Source organism: Lampetra fluviatilis, chromosome 10 (assembly GCF_964198595.1).
Source record: "Lampetra fluviatilis chromosome 10, kcLamFluv1.1, whole genome shotgun sequence".
NCBI lineage: Eukaryota > Metazoa > Chordata > Hyperoartia > Petromyzontiformes > Petromyzontidae > Lampetra > Lampetra fluviatilis.
Genome location: NC_136284.1, coordinates 2,284,635 through 2,306,137, shown reverse-complemented (window position 1 = coordinate 2,306,137; position 21,503 = coordinate 2,284,635). Strand labels below are relative to the sequence as shown.

The following is a 21,503-nucleotide window of genomic DNA, read 5'->3' as shown; positions in this document are numbered from 1 at the left end:
GGGGTGCGTGGGGGGGTGCGTGGGGGGGTGCGTGGGGGGGTTGCGTGGGGGGGTTGCGTGGGGGAGGGGGTGCGTGGGGGAGGGGGTGCGTGGGGGAGGGGGGTGCGTGGGGGAGGGGGGTGCGTGGGGGGGGGACGCTGAATTATGCAGGCGGGAACGCTGCCCTCTCTCCCCCAGACGCGCGCATCCATTAAAGATCAACGCGCGCCACTCGATCCCCTCCCTTCACTGCATTAATGACTCCGCTCTACGCGCCAAGGCATGCCACCGTGATCTTTTAACATCCTCTTCAGATCGTTCAAGACCAACACCACTTGCGTTTGCTGGAAAATGTCATCCGCACCAGCAAAGTGCGTCACTCCGTGGAAAACCTCCGGGTAATCCCCCCACGCAGTGGGAGGTCGCTCCTTCTCTGCTGCTGCCCTTGAGTTATGGAACTCCCTTCGACTCTCTGCCTCTCTGTTCAAGTCCAGGCTCGTATGTATGTGTAATGTAGTAACTCGGCGGGAGACGACTTCACGAGTAACACACTCTTTATTTTACCAAACTCGTTCACAGGTGACTAACACCTACTTTGTATCTCGGGTGACAAACACCCACTTAGTATCGCGGGTGACAAACACCCACTTAGTATCTCGGGTGACAAACACCCACTTAGCTACCCTGGCGACTAACGCCCACTGAGCTACTCGGGTGACCAACACCCACTTAGCTACTCGGCGACTAACGCCCACTGAGCTACTCGGGTGACCAACACCCACTTAGCTACTCGGCGACTAACGCCCCTGAGCTACTCGGGACACTCGCTGCCCGGGGTATCCGTCTTGACTGTGGGTCCCCAGCCCGACCCACGTGGGCGTCGGACCCCGGGTCCCACAGTCTCGCCTCCGAGCCACACAGGGCCCCGGTCCCTACAAGGACGGCGGGACTAGGGGTCTCGGGGCACTAGGTCTTCAGCTCCGTCTTCTGGTCTTCAACTGGGTAACTCTCCCCGAGTGCTCTCGCGCGTCCCCCTTTATACCCCACCTGCGGACGTCGCTGCGAGCACCCATCCTATTCGACCAATCACTGGGCGCTGGCTACGATCCTGTTTTCCCACATCTCAGCGTGCCTCAGCACCCACGCCGCGCCGCCCCGTCATCTGTCACTCCCGGCGCGCGCGTCCACACCACGCCCACAACGCGTGCCCAACCCCGCACCTCGCGCCGCCCCGTGATCCATCACTGTCACAGTCGGCGCACGTCAACACCACCACTACATATGGATGTATGTTGAACTTCTTTCGCACCGTCAGAAAACAACCGTGCTAATCAGAGGTTCCGTGGGAACGACAACAAACTAAACACACAAAGCAGTTCTAGACAAATGAGTTTTCAATCTAGATGATTTTAAAGTGAATAGCTCCAGTAGCTTCCTAATATCGGAAGGAAGAGCGTTCCAGACGGCGCAGAAGCGCAACTTAACGTGCGCGATCCAGTTGACCGTCTTTGTTCGACGGTGAGCCAAAAGTCGCTGCTGCTGCTACAAAAATGATGACCAGAGTTTGCGTGATGGTGGTTTATGCTCCTTGACTAGATCAGCAGCGAGCTATTGAGGTTCATTGGTGGCAAGCACTTTGTGTGTGGAAAGTGCGACCTTATACGCAACACCTTCCCCTTCACTGTGCCTCTCTCTCTATAGAGTGTGATGATTCACTCTGCCCCGCGTATTCCTACTCTGGTCTCTCAACTACCCCCCCCTCCCCCGCTTTGGAAACGACTTAGAACAACACGACTCTCTTACCCAGCTCCTAAGAAGCGCACCTCTCACACACGTGGCGAGTGCAGCCACTGCTGCTGTTCTCGTTCGCATCGTCTGCCTGACGAGCACTGTGTGCCACTGCCTACCATGCTCGCCCTGTCTGCACTGCACTGCTTCGTTGTCTTCTCCATAATAGACGCTCTCTTGGGGTTAGACCGCGTGAATATGAATGCGTCGTTAAACCCGCCACCACCACCACCCGACACAGCCAATGAGTAAGGTTTGTCACGTAAACAAGACGTGCCAATTCGTTACTAGTTCAGCCCACCGGTGTGTTGGAGAGTAAACCCACAACATTTACAATTCGAGTACCGACACAATTATATTTACGCAATCTAACCCACGAAAAACATATTTTGATGTATTCCATGACTCGCTGGATCGTTGCAAGCCCAGCCGAACATCATCATCACCACACGACCACCACCACGACCACCACACGACCACCACGACAAGCCCCGCACCGCCGCTCTCGGGCCTGCGTGGCCCAGCGAGCGAGCGAGCGAGCGAGCGCGCAGTGCCGGGCACCTGCAGCGGGGCCCCCCGCGGGCTACGGAGGGACCCAGGCGCCGGGCTACGGAGGGACGGGGATGGATTGGAGGGGGGGGGTTATTTCGCCCCCCCCCCCCCCGCCCAATTGAATTCTTTGCACCGGGGCCCGTGGCGACCACGCTACCCCACCGACCACGTTGTGCGGGAGGGGGGGGGAGGGGAGGGCAGGGGGTCTCCTACCGGGGATTCCTGTTGTTGAGACTCAGCGCCACCTCGTTCACGCAGCTCGCGTGCTCCATCACCATGTTGAATCCGTACTGCGGGCAACACACAGACTCGTCTCTCTCTCTCTGTCGTGGCCACAGAGGGACGGGGGAGGCGGAAGGGGCCGGTGAGGCAGCTCGCCCCGGGCCTCAGAAGGGATCTCATTTGGCATTTTGCTCCGGGCCTCCCACAACATTTTGGCTGTCCCGGCGTAGTCTATCTGCCCCCCTCTCTCTGCGTCCGGCCCAGGGCCGCTGCGTTCGTTACGCACCGCACAGCTCGTCTCTAAAACGGCACTGGCAGTCGGGTCAAAGGCCAAAGCGCGCGGCCGCATTGCGCGGGCGGGAGCCGCTGCAGAGCGCGTGGGAAGCCTCGTGGGGAAACGGCCCCAGACAGACATCGCCAGCGGCCTGGGGGTGACTCGCAGCGCGAACTCTGTCCGAGTTGGTTGCCCACCGCTGAGGGAGGCGCTCGGCCAGAAGTACAAAAATGCGGAGGAATCGGTGGGCCCATTCGAATGTTCGAGCCGCGGTATTTTGTGTACAACGACGACAAAAACATTCCCACGACATGCATTGCACGGAACGCGCATTTAGCGCCCGGTTTCTAGACAAACCCCGACCGGTTTGACGGCAAAATTGGAGCTCGCACGGTGATTAAGGACGCGGACATGAAGTCACTAATCTGTTAAATGCACCGTGGCCTCTGAAAGGAGTGCCCGGCTGTGCGAGAAACTACAAATAGTCAGGGGCAGGGCGAGAACAAAACCAACGCTCTCGGTTACAAATCAGTGGAGACAAAGACCCCCCTATAGCCTCGACAGACGAGTGGGGCAAGTGCGCTCGTATTTGCAATCGCAACGGGGTGAGTCGCCAGCACCACGCGCGGCCGCCTTTGTCTCCCTAGTGGCGGTTTACACAGCGCTCCAGGTACTCATTTGAGGCTGAGTCGACCTAAGAAAGGTCCAGGACCGGTTCATATATTTAAAACCACCACTCACTCACCTGGAACGGCGTCCCCCCAGAGACGCACCAGGCCACATGCGAGGATTAGTAAATGCAGAAGTGCTCACCTGGTATTTCACCTTGCCACTCACCTGGTAGTTCACTCTGCCACTCACCTGGTAGTTCACGCTGCCACTCACGTGGTAGTTCACCCTGTCTATAACCTGGTAGTTCACCCTGGCACTCACTTGGTAGTTCATAATGGCCCGCAGGCACATGATGCACACGTGGACGTCGTCTTGGCTCACGGGGGTCAGCGCCCTTGCGCGCGATGTTCGCCGCCTGCTCATGGAGCTGTGCCTGCAACAAGTGGATTGGGGGATCGGCCCACGGGACGACGGATTCCTCACTTGGCGTTAATGCCCTCGCCTCGCCCTCGGCTCGCCCTCGGCTCGCCCTCGGCTCGCCCTCGGCTCGCCCTCGGCTCGCCCTCGGCTCGCCCTCGGCTCGCCCTCGGCTCGCCGGAGTCACTAAGAGGGCTTAGTGTGGCGGCGCACGCTGCCCGTGCCGCCAGCGGCGTTGCGGCCTGGCTCGATCGTCGTGCGCGCTAATTGCGACGCGGTCGCTCGTCGTGTGTGTGCGTGCGTCTCGTTGCGAGATCGCACGGGGGCAGCGGCTGCGTAGCGATTAACGCACCGCGCTACGAACCCGCCGGCACAACAACAACAGGGACGATTATCTGCACCGGTCTTGGGCTTCCCCGAGGTCGACTCGGCCTCAAATGAGAACCTGGTGCAATGTGTAGTAACCATCGCCTACTACAGAGACGAAGGTGGCTAAGCTTGGGTGTTGGCCACACCACCCCCTTTGTAAGCCGTGTCGGTGTTCACAGGTGCACAGAGCACGTGTCTCAACAGGCTGTTAGAGGCGACGCGGGGGAGCTGTGTCTGTGCGCGCGCGTGCCTGAGCGTGAGCTGCCTGGCCGCGTTCGCCGCTCCGCTCTCTGCTTCCGCGCAGGAGCCGCCTCCAGCCCTCGGCCTCTCCAGGGAGCTGGCGCTATCCCACGTGTCCGGACCCTCCGTGTCATAGCTGCAGACATCGTCATCATTGTCAGTATCATCATCATCATCATCCTTGTCACGAGCATCAGCAACGGAGGAGTGAACACTCCCCTGGGGGATACATCCACCGCAGAGATGGAGCGACGAATCCATGTCGTGTGCAGGAGCCAAGAGGGATCGTTACCCCGTGAGACCCCGATTGGTGGTGACGGGTTTGGGGGATATCCTCATCCAGCAGTAGACCGATGACGACGGAGGTGACGTTGATGATGATGAGAGGAGGGGTGCGAGTGGTGAATTATCACGTGATTGCTCGTGGCAACGTCGACGTTGGGCACAAGTTGAGGGGGGGGGGGGCTCGGGGTCGCGGGGTCGTTGGGGGGGGCGACTCACGTGCCCGAGCACTGCGCGTAGTGGAGGTAGTCCACGAGCACATCGAGTCCCCGGTTCTCTTCGTTCAGGAACTCGTGCAGCCACCTGGGGGGTGCGGGGGGCGCGGGGGGGGAGGGGGGAGTGCACCCAGTGTTGATGCGAGGACTTCACAATCATTTGGGGTACACTCCATAGATGGGAGCACGTTGTGGAGACTGCGTGAGCGTAAGTTGCGGATCGCGAGGAGTCGATTGTTAAACTGCTTCAGCAACTGGCAGAAGGCGGGGAAGGGGTCAGCGAGCGAACGCCGCATGCGTGAATGTGTGTTGCACTTCGTTTGCACCGTACGTAGCCGACCGTGCGAATCGGAGGTGCGGGGGGAGGACAGCAAACCGAACGCAAAAAGCAGTTCTCAAGAAATGATTTTCCTATTAAGATTTAAAAGTGCATCGCTCCTGTTGGCTTCTTAATATCGGAAGGAAGAGCAGCGATATCAACCAGACTCGCAACAGCATGAGCAAACACAGCTGCAGTATAAGCAAAGTAGCAGTAACAGAGGCATCATTAAAAGTAGCAACACGAACAGAAGAAACTGCAGCGACAGCACTAGGAGTCACAGCGGCAGCATGAGTTCCCGAGACCACAAACGCAATAGCAGCAACGGCAGGATAAGCAGACGCAGCCACCACAGCTGCATCAATAGCGGCCACAGCAGTAGCAGGCGGCACAACACCGGAGTCACACCCGATGTGGTTGGTCCGCAGGGAGATCTCGATCTCGCGCAAGACCAGCGTGGACTCCTGCACACGCCTCTTGAACTGCCGGTCAGAGAGAGAGAGAGAGAATCACTCATCACGATCATCATCATCATCCTCCCCTGTTAAGGGCTAAATACGAGAGGGATCATCGGGCATCCCAGGCACCCCATAGAGTCTTAAACAGTGACTCCCCAGTAACCCCGGCATGAGATCCTACCAGGAAACGTGGTGTGGTTGGGAGGGATAATCATTGGCAATGACAATGTCATCGGCAGCCTGTGTGGATGAGGCCGGGATGGTCGTAGGGGTTGGTTGACCATACTTGACCACGCTGGTCAGTTAGGGCAGGGGGGGGGGGGGTCACAGCAGGGCCGGTTCATTTACCACGCTCGCCACTGATGATCGTCGTGCATTGGATTCAAAATCAGGTGGCGGTGGTTCGTAGAACAGTGCGAGAACCATCGCATCACCACCGTGCTACGAAGCACTTACCTTGTTTTAAATAAATGCTTCCGTCTCTCCGTTTGTCCACCCTGGGGGAGGGGGACAGCCCCCCCCCCCGGGGAGTGACCCCCACCCCCCCCCCCGTGGTGATTTACGCCCAGATCGAACCCAATCTGTGAGAGCGGCACTCTGTGTGGAGCCGCCGACTCGAACTCCCACGCCCAGGGCTCAGGTAACGAATCTCCCTCCACTTAGGGGATGAAAAGCTCCGGACGTTTTCCGTCAAATCGAGGTTGGGAGGAGTGGGGGGGGCAGGGTAATTCGGCCACTTTCATCGGCTGCGCGTTCATCTACGAGCGGGGGGGGGCTTCGTTCCATCCGGAGTTCGATAGGGGTAGGCGAGAACCGACAAAACATGTCCACACCCGCTACACGGTATCGGATGTCCCTTCTCGCCATGCCAGTGGCAACTTAATCCCACGCTGCCGCCTCGAGTCCACCAGCTGCCCGGCAAAGATTCAGAGAGAAACGACGCTCTGCCTTGTCGCAGAGATGAAGTCACGTGCATCGCGTTCAAGGAAGGCGGCAAATGAAAGACAAATATCACGTTTAATTGGGATCCGTGCGAGCTGTCACATTCGAACAACCCCGCGTGTCACGTGGCTTCCGACCGCCAGTGAGGTTTAAGACAACGTGGCATCAATTAAACCCGGGGCCGTTTGCATTCTCTGAGCGGATCCCCAAAGCAGCAAGAGCTCCCCCCCCCCCTCATCGGTGGGGGTGGGGGGGACTGTGCCGCTGTGTCCCCGCTGTGCTAAAGGGGGACCCGCCCGTGTGTCCGCCACCCCCTCCCACCTCACGACCACACAAAGTCTCCCTCGTGACCATGGCTCTGTGGAAGGAGGCCGTGCCCCTGTACGTTCCTGAAGGGCCCCCCACGACCACCCCCCCCCCCCTATTGTCCTCACCTTGCGCGCGAGGCCCGCGTTGAGGTGCACTTTGAGCTGTGCGAGGCACGCGTGGGGGGCGGACTTCACCTGGAATCGCTCCTACGCACACAGGGACGGAGCGCAGAGGGGGGGGAGAGGAGAGGGAGGGGAGCGGAGAGGGAGGGGAGGGGAGAGGGAGGGCATGGGGAGAGGGAGGGGAGGGGAGAGGGAGAGGGAGAGGGAGGGGAGGGGAGAGGGAGAGGGAGGAGAGAGGGAGAGGGAGGGGAGCGGAGAGGGAGGGGAGGGGAGAGGGAGGGGAGGGGAGGGGAGAGGGAGGGGAGAGGGAGGGGAGAGGGAGGGGAGCGGAGAGGGAGGGGAGAGGGAGAGGAGAGGGAGGGGAGCGGAGAGGGAGGGGAGAGGGAGGGGAGAGGGAGAGGGAGGAGAGCGGAGAGGGAGGGGAGAGAGAGGGGGGGGGAGAGGGAGGAGAGCGGAGAGGGAGGGGAGATGGAGGGGAGGGCACAAGGGGCAAGCGTCGATACTCATTACATTTACATTCAGACATTCGTGGTGACATGACACCTTAATTTTCGGCCCTTTGTCATTCCACTGCTGGATGAAGACCGTATCCGTCGTGGGGGTTACCCATGTTTCACCACAATGGTCAGTGCGGGTTGATGAAGAGGTGGGGGAAGCGGCGGGGGGAGGGGGGGGGGGCATGGAACGTTCAGATCCTCGTCGCAGGCGTTAGCCGTAGCCGATAATTCAACTCAAGTTTGCTGTGTTCAGAATGCATTGTGCAAATCACCGCACCACCACTCCACCCCTGGCCTAGACTAATTCCACTGAACATCGCATTGCGTGCATCCAAGTACTATCCAGGCTCAACGGCACGGACCAGCGTGGTGATGAAGTACGATCCAACAACTCTTACGACCCGCACGGTGTGGGGAGACCTTCATCCAGCAGTGGATGAGCACCGGGCTGCACGCGCACATTGTACTCGATAATCGCGGAGGGGGGCGGTGGTGGTGGTGGAGGGGGGGGGCGGTGGTGGTGGAGGGGGGGGGCGGCACCTGGTCGCAGACCAGCTCCCACTTCTTCTCGTCCTCGTACTGATGCAGAGCCTTGGCTTTGTCGGGAGGCAGGTTCATGGAGCTCTACATTCACACACAACAACAACAACAACACGCGCACGTGTGGCCATGCAGGTATGAGCAGCGCGTGCTGAGCGATGGTGTGAGCGGCGCGCGAGGCCACAAGACGGTCAGCAGCACCACGCCAGAACGACATCCGCCGTTGTCTCCTCAATGATGATGTGTGTCCATCGCTGCACGTACTCAGTTGCAGCTGAGTCGACCGATGGGGAGGACCGGAATAGCGCGTGATACGACTCGCCACTGATGTTGTGGCCGTGGATGGCATTGGAAACCGAGGTGGCTGGGTTCGTAGGGCAGTGCGGTGGCCGCTGCGCCATCCCTCCACCCCGAAAATTCAGATTTTTCGTACCACGAAATGCTGGCGGTTCGGGAACAATTCAAACATTAATGCAGACTCCTATGAAATTCAGATAATTGGAATGGATACATTGGATACTACCAATCCACACACACACACTAACAACAAAGATCCCCCATACTGTCTTTAACAGACCGTTGGGGCAAGTACTTTTAGCGAGCACACCACACCAGGCACACATTTAAGTCTGAGTAGACATAGCGGAGGCCCATAATAGGTTCAGACATTCGTCACCGATGTTCGCTGTGAGCTACACGACCGCCCCCCACTAGGGCTAACAACCACGTACACACCACGTGCAGACACATCGTGCATCAAGTCTGGCGACATGAAGTCGGGTCTGCATTCACATCCGCTGCGTGTTAGCGGTGCAAAGTGCTGGACACGAGGGGAGGAGGTTAGAGCGAGGAGGCTGAAAATGAATACGGGAGAGGGGGGTGGGTAGCCTGGTGTGGGTTGGTGGGTGAAGGTAGGGAGGGCCACCCCGCGTGTCTGTGGGGCGCTATCAGTTCCCCGCAGGATGCCCGCACGATCGTAAAGCTCTCGGCTCGGGAGTCGCGTCACAGCCCGAGACAAACAGCTCCCGCGCCCTGATTTACCGGGCCAGGCGCCGCCGACGGCCACTTAAATGTGCCGCATGGCGCACGCGGGCACACTCCATTAAACCCGAGGACTTGGAGGGATCATATCACGGCACACGGCACACGGAACCCTCGTCCACGGCCCCCCCACCCTCAGCCCCCTCCACCACCACCACCACGAGTCACCACTCCACGCCGCTGCCGGTGGAGGCGCGCTGGCGCGCAGCCACTTCGCGTGCCCCATCAGTCCAAGCTCTCCCCGAACCGCCGGGAACACGGCGTGACAACACCCATTATGGACGCGGCGAGCAGCCAGCGTGTAGTACATCAAGGTGACGGCTTGGCTGACACTGGCGCACAGACTGTGTGTGTGTGTGCGTGCGCGTAACTGTGTCTATGCCCCCCTAGGTCGCCTCGCCCTCAAATGAGTACCTGGTTATGATGTGTAAACATCGCCACTCGGGAGAGAAAGGCGGCACGGCGTGGTGCTGGCCACCCACCCCCTCGTGTGCTGTGTCGGCCTTCATAGGTGCTCGCTAACAGCACTTGCCCCAACAGTTTGATGAGGTTATATGGGAGGGGGGTCTTTGTATTTGTCGATGCAGGTAACTGCGCGTGCGTGACACGTTTGCATTATTTGTTTAATCTCAATATCTCCCTCGAACAATACTTCTGCTATCACAGAGCTCTTACCCAAATAAAATACCTGCCTGAGTAGAGGACTGAACAGAAACTACCACCGTAGAACCGGTGAGATATGTGTAATAATCAAAACATTGACACTATTTAGAAGATAACCGTAACGAGACAGCTAAGTTAGACATTATGGTTTCGGTTGTGAAGAATTAAAAATAATTACGACGGTCAGTCAATCATCCAAGACGTGGATATATCTCCTAATCTACCGTTTCTATGATGTGGTAGCCTATCCTGGAGGAAGATGTGCATGGGAAGATCTGTCATGAGACACCGTCAATCAATGCACAACACCGCAAGCCTCGGTATCGATTCCCGAGGCGTTCATCACCTCCGGCCTGTGCCGTGGGGATGTCACAATCTTATCCGAGAAATGCACATTCCGAAAAAGCACGCTCCGAATTATACAAAAGCAGCCCAAGTCTCAAATCTATCGGCAGCCATCAGTGGCTCGCAGAGAGAGAGAGAAAGCAAGCCGGGAGGAATGGTCCAGAGACTCGTTTCGGATCAAGGTGACCCTCCCGTACAACAGCAGCAGCAGCATCATCGCCTTTTCACGCCAAGTTTATTTCACAGCCGGCTGCTCTTTCATCTCATGGCGAAGAGGTGGGGGTGGGTGGAGGGGCGGGGGGGGGAGGTCACGGGGCGCGCTTAGCGCATCCCAGGACAGATCCGTGCGCATTGCGCCTCGCAGGCTCCGTGACCCCCGGCTCTCTCTCCACCCCGACCCCAAACACGAAAGACAAAGATAACCCCCTCCCCCGCCCCCTCCCTATGAGCCAACAGCAGCCTGTTTGGCCGAGTGCCGTTGTTAGCGAAATGATGTGGCCAACACCGCCCAGAAGCAATTCAAATATTCGCCAGTATTTACTGGTCGTGAATGGTCATCGAGCTCGCGTCGCTGGGTTATTTAGCGCAGTGCTCCAACCACTACCCCGCCGCTCCACACAACGCGCGCGCTCGCACGCACGCGCGTGTCGCCAGAGATGGCCCGTGGGTCACGTGAGCCCGCGTCGTCGTGGTGGTGGCCACGGCGGGCGGGGTAAACTGATACAGAATAAACACCTGAGGGTCGACTCGCCCGAGGTGCCTTCGGGATGTTTGAGAGGAGCTCAGAACGCGAGGCAACCGACGTTCTGCACGTTCGGCAAAGGGCGCAGGAGCACGCCGACCCCAACTCAAATGCCTGAATATTCCACAAGTGTGCGCGAATCGTTAAGCGGTGTCCCCTCAAACGCGTAATGTTTCATTTAATCGAGTAAACATGATCACTCGGTGGATTGGTGGCGCTACGGTTAGCATGAAGATAGTGATGCACGTACATACATGTACGTGTCTGTGTTTTTGTATCGGTGTGTGTCACGTCGAGTACGTATGCACGTGTCTCTATGACGCGTCAGTATGCATGTACGTGTCTCTATAGCGCGTCCACTGCTCGTTTGCGGAGGTTCGCGGTTCGACTGCAACGGCCGCCCTGGTTAATACCGCAGCGTGTATTAACCAAAACAATAATACGCGTCGTCTGCTCCACAGTGCACGTTCATGATTCAATGGCGTCGTTCGCGAGAATGGGGCATTGTGTGCGGGCGCCATGGTCCAAATGTGCCACATTTGAGAGAGAAATGAGTACCCACAAATGTCTCAATTGGAATCAACGGTACACAGCAACACATCGCCCTTACCATTCTGTGATAACCGGGCAGGACTCTCCTGAAAAAAAGAGCCGCGAGACTCGTCTATGATAACAGAAGCGTGATAACGGAGCCTTGCGTACAACGCACCCACCGCATATGCGCACAGAGCGCACACGAGCACACTCGCACGTGCGCTCTAACTCAGCCTTCCCTCGCCGGAATCGCACCCGCAGAGTGGACTCCGTTGTGGCTGGGCCAGCGATCGGCGCCTTCACTCGGCTACTGCCTCGGGCGTCGAGGCGGGTAGCTGAGCGACGGCGTCGGCTCGCGTCCCCGGCGCAACCGCGTGGCCGCGTCGCGCCCCGCACCTGGGCCCGGCCTCCCTTCTCGAACTCTCTGGCGCCGTCCCACGCGTCCCCCCACTGTCGACTTGCATCCTGCCCGGCTACCACCCCCCGCACAGATCTGCACCGCACCTCGCGCCGGCCACACGCTTGCTCAACCCTTGCCACCACGTCGCGAGTCGCCGCTGCCCCAGTGCATGGACGAGAGCTGTTCGCTCATGGCTAACCGCGCGAATCGTGCGCGAGGTGTGCGTACGCGTGTGTGTGTGGTGGGGGTGGGGGAGCGGTAGTGTCGTGGTTAGCGCGCTTTGCGCTACTAACCCGGCGACCTACGTTTTACTCCCATTCACGGCCAACATCGGTGGCGAATGTTTGAACCGCTTCTGGGCCTCTCCTAGATCGACTCAGCCTCAAATGAGTACCTGGTGCGGTGTGTAAACATCGCCGCTAGGGAGACAAAGGCGGCCGCGCGTGGTGCTGGCCACCCACCCCTTTGTATACCGTGCCGGCCTTCATAGGTGCTCGCTAACAGAACTTGCCCCAACAGTCTGTAAAGGCTATACGGGGGATCTTTGTCACTTGTGTGTGTGCGCGTCTCTCTCGCGGTGTATGTTTGTTTTGTCTGTATGCCTTCGTCTTTGTTTTTGCGCTACGAACCCGGAGACCCAAGTTCGATTCGCATTCACGGCCAACATCGGTGACGACTATCTGAACCGGTTCTGGGCCTCCTCCCCTTCGGTCAGACTCGAGCCGATGTTGCAGGCTGACAGCCACGTGGCGGAACGAGGACCATCCTCGTTCAATTGTCCTGCCACGCGGTGACATTTATGCATCCGCATTGTGGTGCAGCATCACTACACCCCCCCCCCCCCCCATGTACGCGTGGTATTTAACCCTATTGTTGTGCTTCGCTTGAAGGCGCTCGCATGGTTTTACATGACCATTGTATGACTGCATTCTATTGCGTTCCACTGTTGAGATTGAATCGCGTGGCTGAATCAACTCGCGGTCGTCAGATCTCAGAATCCACGCCAGTGTGAGTCTGCACTCTTCTGTGCTTCAACGGGTGACCACCACCACCGTGCGTAGCTAAACAATAAAAGACTCAACATATTCGCCAATGACACTGTGTGTGGCCTTAAAAGCAAACGGATACATAACAGGCGACGTTTAGGGGAATGGTCCTTCTTCATGGCACATCGATGGGTTTATTTGCACAGCAGGCTGCTGCGGGGCGACGTTGTGAGCAGCAGAGAGCATCGCAGCAAAACCCATGCCCGTGATTAGACGAGTTGGGGGGGGGGCGGCAAAAAACCATGGGGGCGACCTGAGACATTGGTCTCTGAGAGGACGCGGCCTTATACTGGGGACTTCGCAAAGAAGGGCCCAGGGCAGAATGGGATGCGAGCCAAGGAGGTCCATGGAGGCTGTTTGAGGAGGTGCCGCAGGTTGGCTGTGGCTTTCCCTCCATGTTTGTCCAACAGTTAGTTGGCTGGCAGGATGAGGAGGTATACAGCTGCCCCCCCCCGCCGCCACCCCCAGCATATTTGCATTCCCACGCAATTCTCTAAAATCGCATCGCACGGACAATTCTCACCCCGCAGAGCACGCCCGCTGGGGACACCGCGAACGGCAGTCGCGTTGGCAGCGGCGTGCGCGCGTGCAGCGGACGCGTGACCCACGTGACCCACGTGTCGGCGATACCCCGTGGAGTTGCCCTGTGACCGCTTTCCCCTCCTTCCGTGCGAACGGACGTGGCCCAGTGGTACCGCGTTAGCCGCTTGTTGCGGTTCGAATTTACAGCGGCAGCCCTGATTAATACCGCGGGTGTGTGAGCTGTAAAAATATAATACAACGCGCCGCCTGCTCCATGGTGGAGGTTAACGATCCCGCGACGTTATTCGGAAGAGTAGCACATCCTGGCGTCATTGACCAAATATTGACAAAAAATGTAAAACATCACCCGCAATTTTCTCAAATGGATTGTACGATACGTAGCAGTCATCGCCTGCCCACCCCGACAACTTGGCAGGACCCCCTCCTGCAATCAATGCATGAGACTCAATGACGATGTCAATGCGTAAACAAACTTCGTCATGGTAACAGGGACGGCGCCCGCGCTCAGCACAGCCTCGCGCTCAGCCCCGGGACGAATGGCGAGTGGAGGTTCGTGATGGATCGGGAGGAGCGGGCGAGCAGCTTGTGACACGCACGCTCATGATGGAGCCCCCTCCCCCCACCCATTGCTAGAGCTCCACCATTCCTCACCCCCGTCGGCAGAGCCGCTTTATTCAGTGTCGCCGCGTTACATCTCGGGGTACGAGGTGCCATGGGGTGGCGGGAAAAGGCAGGTCCCCATTGGAGCGTCTTACGTACAGGGGCTTGGACGTGGCATCTGTGCGCGTGTGCCACGAGGGGATCTGCACGGGATCTGGCTTCCCAAGTGTCCCTGCGTGTGTCTGTGTCTCTCTGTACCTTGATGCGTGCCTATCTTCATGGTTCTCTCACTATCCGTGTCTCTGTGCCTGTCTCTCAGCGTGTCTGTATGTCTAGGCCTGTTTTTTATGTTGCTGTGTTTCTCTTTCTGCGTGTATCATTCTGTCTACGTGTGTTCTGTGTCTTTCTACGTGTTATATTTCTGTATGTTTCTCTGTATCTCTCAGTCTGTCAATGTGTGCTTTGTGTGGCGTGGGGGGGGGCGGTAGTGTAGCGGTTAGCAAGCTGCGCTACAGACTCATTAACCCAAGTTTGATTCCCGCTCACAGCCAACACCGGTGACGATTATCTGAACCAATCCGAGGTCTCCCAAAGGCCGATTCAGTCTCAAATGAGCACCCGGTGCGGTGCGTAAACATCACCACTCGGGAGACAAAGGCGACCGGGCGTGGTGCTGGCCACCCACCCCCTCGTGTGCCGTGCCGACCTTCATAGGTGCTTGCGAACAGCACTTGCCCCGACAGTCTGTTAAGGCTATACGGGGAATCTTTGTTTTTTGTTTGTGTGTGTGTCTCTCTGTATACCTGTGCTTCTCTGTATGCCTCTCCGTCCAGGCCTCACTTGGTGTCTTGACTGTCCTGGTAGCCCACAGACGTCGTATCTGTGCGTCCAACGCTCACACGCCGCTTAGACTCAGCGCAGTCAAAATAATAACAGCCAGCCATGCTTTTGTCCTGGACAATTTGGCTTGGACTTGTCAAGCCGTGACATAAGCCATACGAGACTGTGTTGACATCGGTGTACAGGCGCAAATAAATAAAACCTCATCAACGTTGGCATTTTCAGTGCTCTGAAGGTCCATCGCCCGAAACGTAAGCCTGCTAAATATGTATTTGTCGTTCGAACGCGATTACTACGACAACGACGTTGAAAACATACGTCGACAGAACGTCAATTCACTGGCATGTCTCTTTAACCGGCTCGTGTGTGTGCGCGTGCACGTGTGCGCGTATATACCCACGTATGAGACAAACACACCACCTATAACCTCAGACTGCTGGGGCAAGTTTTGCGAGAGAGCCCGTATTAATGTCGGATCAGCAGTGCACGAGTCGGTGGTTTGGCCAGGTGCTGATATTTATTTACTTTAAGGCCGAGTCAACCTTAAAATTTACTCGCTCACAGCACTTTGCTCAACGGCCAAACTTAGTCTTTAAGTTGACAGTATTTTGATTTGTTGCACGGATGATGCCGCTCGGCCAGTTACCCGGCGACTTTACAATCGGGGGGGGGGGGGGGGGTCCGTGGTGCGTGAACACAGTAGCGGCCTGTACGCGGGGTCGGGTGGCCTTTGACTTTTTATCGACACCTCGACGCGACGAAGCCACGTGCCACGCTCCTCGCGATTTCAAACCGCGCCGCGCCGAGTGAGCGCTGTGCTCCAGCGAAGCCTCTCCCCTTCAGCGGCATCGCGTTGTGGTTGTGAGAACGCAGCAGCAGAAGCAACAGCAACAACAACAGCGACGACGAGACTGGGACGCGAAGACCGAGATGTGGTAGCACATTCGCTCGCAGCTTCGCGCCGTGAATACGTTTCTCTCTCCACAGACAATGCACTCGCTGTTAGCCAGCACTGATGAAGGCCGCCACCGGCAGGTGAATGGGGTGGGTGGCCAGCACTACGCCCGGCCGCCTTTGTCACTCCAGTGCTCATGTGTACTACACACCACACCAGGTGCCCAGTTAAGGCAGAGTCGCCCTGATTCATTGTGAGTCGGACTTGAATTGGGTTCGCCGGGTTCATAGTGCAGTGCGCTAATCACAGTGCCACTGCTCCCCACACGCATAATCGTGCACACAAAACGAATATCCTCTGTATAGCATTAACAGACTATTGATGCAGTGTGCTATGAAGGCCGGCACAGCACACGAGGCGGTGGGTGGGTGGCCAACACCACGCCCGGCCGCCTTTGTCTCCCTCGTGGTGATATTTACGCATCGCACCAGATACTCCTTTGAGGCCCAAGACCGGTTTATATAATCGTCACTGGTGTCAGCCGTGAGCGGGAATCGAACTCGGGCGCCGGGTTCGTAGCTGTTGTGTAGCGCTGACCGCTACACAACCGCTCCCCACAAAGACAAAGACACAAGCATCCACGGTAAATATAAACAAACGCACACACCGCCCCCGCTACCCCAAAACATATACACTGCCACACACTCACCAAGAGAGACAATCCAGTGCACACATAGACACCCACAGAGAAACACACCTGCAAAGTCACACACACACACACGTGTTCAGTGACGCCCACCCACTCACACCGTCACGTTTATTTTGTCAACCAGGTGAGATCCCGAGAGACCAGGATGAGCCTCGTTTGCTCGTGACCCTTAAGTACACAAATACCTTCTGCAAATATACACGTGTCGTCACATTTCGACAGCGTACGATTTTCTCGAGCAGGGGTGGGTGGGAGCCTGGTTCTGACGTGAATAGAGGAGACTGCTTGCGTGGGAATATCAGCTGTTGTAGAGTCGCACTCGGAAGAGAGGACAGTACACCAACGCATTATTGCATCTATCTGTGCGGCGGCTTGAGTTACCTACGCCGAGTCCAACTCGGGGATCGCAAGGGCCGGTTCTTATACCACTCGCCACTGATGTTTGCCGTGCCGTGAATCGAACTCAGATTGTCGGATTCGTGTTGCCACTGCTCCGCACACACACACACACTGTGATTAATCGGAGAACGAGCAGAGAAGCCCAAACACACCTAAACCCGTACCGACAGCCGCCATTCGCCACTAAGAAGCAGCGAGGTCACTTTCGCGCGTGTACCAGGCTAGGTGCACTTTGAGGCCACGTTAAGTGTTGATGGCTCTCTGCTGGCAGGAGGTCACGAGACAGGCCCAGGTGACATGGGTTGGCTGACTGAGATGACTGGCAGATACACTACCTGTGCTCCTACTCTGTCAACTTGCTGTATCTTATGCGCCCGGCACTCCGCTCGTTGTTGTGAGCGCCGCTCCTCCACCCTCCGTTGTTGTTGGAGGGCGACTTCCTCCAACTGCCTAGCAACGTCCTTCACAAACCGCCTCCACAGAGGCTAATCTTGAGACCGCTGGCACCGGCCATCTGCAAGTCCACTCAGCTCCAGATCCTCCTGTACCGCATCAGCCGATCCCCGCTCTCTATCCCGTGTCGCGCCCGTTTAGCCCCCTCTATCCCGCCAAACAGAAGCCGCTTGCGCATGCGGGCTACATGATCCAGACAACGCAGTCTCCGCCTGCCGGAGGTGCTCACTGAGAGGATTGTGTCCTGACCTTTCAAAAATCTGTGAGCTTCTCACAATCCAACCTGGTTGAAACTAGGATGAATGCATGTGTACGGATCGTAGGCAGGCCAGCCTGAATGTTTCAAACTGGCGTAGATGTCCCTTGAAAAGGACTCCACATATCGCAAGCATACAAACAAGGGAGGGCACAAACTGTGGCCGAGAAGAAACTGGAGCTTCGTCGGAGTGATAGACCAGGTAGCTTCCACACAGCGTTCCCCAGCTGATGAAAAGATAATGCAGTTTGCCTACATTCACCCTCACAAGCTCATAAACCCCGACACGCAAATACGTCACCCGCAGACACCCACAAAGACAAACAACCGATCGACAATACCACACGCGCGTAACCACACGCAGACGCGCACATCCCAATACAACATCGTGCAGTCAGTCGCACTCTGTGACTTTCTACTTTGTCGTGTCACTTGCGCCACCATCGCGCGCGACACGCGGGCCTACGCTGCCCCCCCCCCCACCACCACCACTCGCTGCTCGATCGTTGCTCCTCCGCCACGCGACGGCCTCACCAGCACCGCGGAGAACCGCGCCTCCAGGTCCTCGGGGCTGGGCACGGGCAGGCGTCGCGGCGGCGTCCCGTGCAGGCTGCGCGTGTCGGGGCTGCCGCTGCCGCTCGCGGTCACCTCGGCGCTGCTGGCGCTCCCCATGGCGGCACCACCTCCCGCGCGCCTCCCCCCACAGCGGCTCCCCGGCGACTGTCAGGAGCTCCAAGCGGCGCCCAGCGGCTCCCAGGGGAGCAGCACCCGGGACAGCGCAAGTGAGCAGCCGCGCGAGATCTGAGAACCTCGCCCGACAGAGGAGGCGCTAATGCGGGATCAGCATCCCGTGTCACAGAGCGACATCCAAACCTCCGCCTCCTCCTCCTCCTGCTTCCTCTTCTTATATCACGGCTACAGGTTATACTCGCCTTCGCGCCCATTCCACGTTTCCCCGACAGGGCCATGCCTGTGCGATAGAGCGCAGCGCGCGCGCCCCATCTTTCCGAGGTGACGCGCCCCTACCTACAGCAGCTGGCGCATGGCGTAGAGGACGCGGGCGGCAGAGAGCGGGAGCAGGGAGAGAAGGAAGAGCGGAGAGAAGGCAGAAGGGAGCAGTTCTCGTGGGCGCCGTGACTGTGTTGGGTGGGGAGGCGTGGGGATGCAGCCGGGGATGCAGGAGGCGGGGGAGACGCGGGGAGGCGCTTAATTATTATTTTATTTCGTGGGAATGAAGTGAATGAGGCTGCGGGTGTGTCTATCTCCGCTCTCTCTCTCTCCCTTTCTGCCTCCGTCACTCTCCCCCTGCCCCGGGCGCCGTGCACCCAGCAGATTTCCCGGTCGCGCCGATCGTGAGCGTGTCTGAGGTAGAGAGCGAGCGAGAAGGAGAGAGAGAGAAGGGGAGCTGCCATGACGTAATGGGAGCGAGGCTGGCCCCACGAGGCCCTTCAGCGTTGGTAAAGTGCGGGTGGTGGTGGTGGTGATGATGGTGGTGATAGTGGTGGTGACGAAGCAGGTGATGCATGCTCGATTGAGACACGCTGCCATTTGTGTTTTGGGTGGGGAGGGGTGGGCGACGCGGCCACGCGATTTGATGGCTCGGGGCATCAACGCTCATGAATTAATCAGCTGCATTACGCAGCATCGTCAGAGGCGGCGGAGAGGCCCCGTGCCGTCGTCCAATTGCTGCTTCTGCCCCCTCAACCCCGACCTCACACCCCCCCTTCCTTATTTTGTTTAAGCTCCAACATCACAGCGAATGCATCATTATTTCTCACTAATACGTCGCGTACCCAGGGAATACGTTTTCGCTCACGCTGCCAGACCGGCTTGGGAGTCGTGAGGATTATCGGCGAAAGGCTCCAGGGGTGTTCCCACGCGCACATCAACCCCCCGACAAGTGAATGAAAACAGCTTAATATACGTAGAGGGCCGCGGAGCTTGGGCAATTGTTGGTAGCGCCGGCTCATCGCTGCCTGGCGACTGCTGCTGCCCGCCAGCTCGTGTCTGGGATTCCTCGGCGACTACGAGACGCAATTTGCGCAAACACGATATACAACTACACGTGTCAATAATGCACTTCCACTAGAGTACCAGGTACGCCTATCCACAATAATCCTATATTAATAGTACAATACTTTAATCATAGGAACATGTTCATAACATTAGCGCGGTTGGCTACCTACATACATGCAGGTGCGAAAGAAGTTCAACATACAGAAGGATGAGGCGCGATGGATGTGACGTGCCAAAGTAATTCCCGAAACAAAATTCCTGCTGTTCCGGCTGAAATTAAGCGTGGAGCAGTCCTCTGATGATCAGATCACGCCCGCTCTCCCCGGGTTTGAGAAGCTAAGCAGGCTTGGCAGGTTTGAGAGCCTGCTTGCTTGCTGCAGATATGCGAGCACCAGGCACCTCGCACGCATTGCAGGCTGCTGTGAGGTGGGTCCGCGGCGGGCAGCAGAGGGCAATGCAGCGGCATACAGTGTATACCAATGACGACGAGCTTGTGCAATATTGGCGACAATTATCTGAACCGGTCCTGGGCCTCCCCTAGGTCGACTCAGCCTCAAAGAAGTACCTTGTGCGGAAACATCGCCACTGGGGAGACAAAGGCGGTCGGGGGTGGTTCTGTCCACCCACTGCCTCATGTGCCGTGCCGGCCTTCATAGGTGCTACTCGCTAACAGCACTTGCCCCTACAGTCTGTTAAAGGCTACACGGGGGATCGCTGTCTTTGTATACAAGAGAACCCCTTCCCATTGGATTGCACAAACGGTAGACACATTGGTGACGGGGTAATCACGTGGCCCGCCAACTCCTGGGCTGCTGCTGCTGATGTTGTGGTTGTTGTTGTTGGTGCAGGAGCCATCTGCACCACACAACCACAATTACAACAGAGATGCACCACCAATAGGCAGGCGCAAGATACCAGCAGCCACACAGGGCAAATGTGTGGACAGGAACAAATTTATTTTAAAAATAAAAGTTTATTTAAAAATAAAATATTTATTCATTATACGTATTATCTCACAACTTGGGTTTTATATTTTATACTTCATACTTTTATATATTGGTTGTTTTAACAATTAAAATAGCATTCAACGAAACGACTAATGGGGCAGGATATGGGAGTATATGTGTGGGGGCCGTTGGCCCCCGGGGTCTCTCCCTCATGCATCCCCGACGAGGCTGGCCTACTATGATGCCCCTGGGCCTATTCCCTATTTATTTGCTTACGATACTCTTTCACCTTCTTACTCACGGTTCGAAGTATCCGGCGTCCCGTGGGCTTTCCTCGCTGCTCGTCTCGACACGTCGTACGGACGTCCGGAGGGCAAAGCTGGGAGCTGTCTTGACCGCTGGCTTCTTGGAGTGAGACCACCTCTACCTTGCTACCTTCGCTTTTTATCCTATCTCCCCGTCCCAGGGCTCCGCCTCCCCCAGCACTCTTCACTCCTTCCCGCGTTTATGCGCGGCGCATATTCTAATCAGCTCCATTCTCATGCCTCCCCATCACAATGGGTGGTCGGCTTGACTGCGCCGGTGCATGCCTTTGTCATGCCAATTAGGTCGCGGTGTCCATCACACAGGCTTGCCGTGGGATTTTATGCACAGACCTCCGCGTACCTCCGCTTATTCGTAATTCCAGCTTTTACCCTTTAACTTCTCTAATTTCCCTAATAATGGTGCCTACGCGCTCGAGCGTAATTATCCTAACCATCAGCGACTACGCGCAAGAGCCCCTGTTGTCATGCTAATTATGCCGTCCCGTCCCTCCCCTGCCTGCCTCGTCGATACGTGTGTGGGTGTGGGGGGTGCGTTTCAACCGCAGTGGCCGAGTGGCCCCTCGCCGCGTCCATGCAATCTTAATGCTGGTCACAGCGCCGCGAAGTAGCAT

At 57.4% G+C, this 21,503-nt stretch overlaps 1 protein-coding gene across 1 annotated transcript in view; it reads right to left on the bottom strand.

Moving 5' to 3' along the window:
* LOC144934407 (formin-like protein 3) overlaps positions 1-19,184 on the bottom strand; it is a 55,449-nt gene extending 36,265 nt beyond the window's left edge. The window contains exons 1-8 of the mRNA XM_078860129.1: positions 18,138-19,184; positions 8,138-8,221; positions 7,104-7,184; positions 5,678-5,751; positions 4,955-5,038; positions 4,464-4,589; positions 3,749-3,860; positions 2,533-2,609 (exon numbers count right to left, since the gene is read on the bottom strand). Of these exons, the coding sequence (XP_078716255.1) occupies positions 2,533-2,609; positions 3,749-3,860; positions 4,464-4,589; positions 4,955-5,038; positions 5,678-5,751; positions 7,104-7,184; positions 8,138-8,221; positions 18,138-18,275 (776 nt within the window). The 5' untranslated portion in view covers positions 18,276-19,184. The remainder of the gene's footprint in view (positions 1-2,532; positions 2,610-3,748; positions 3,861-4,463; positions 4,590-4,954; positions 5,039-5,677; positions 5,752-7,103; positions 7,185-8,137; positions 8,222-18,137) is intronic.
* Between the last annotated feature and the right edge of the window lie 2,319 nt (positions 19,185-21,503).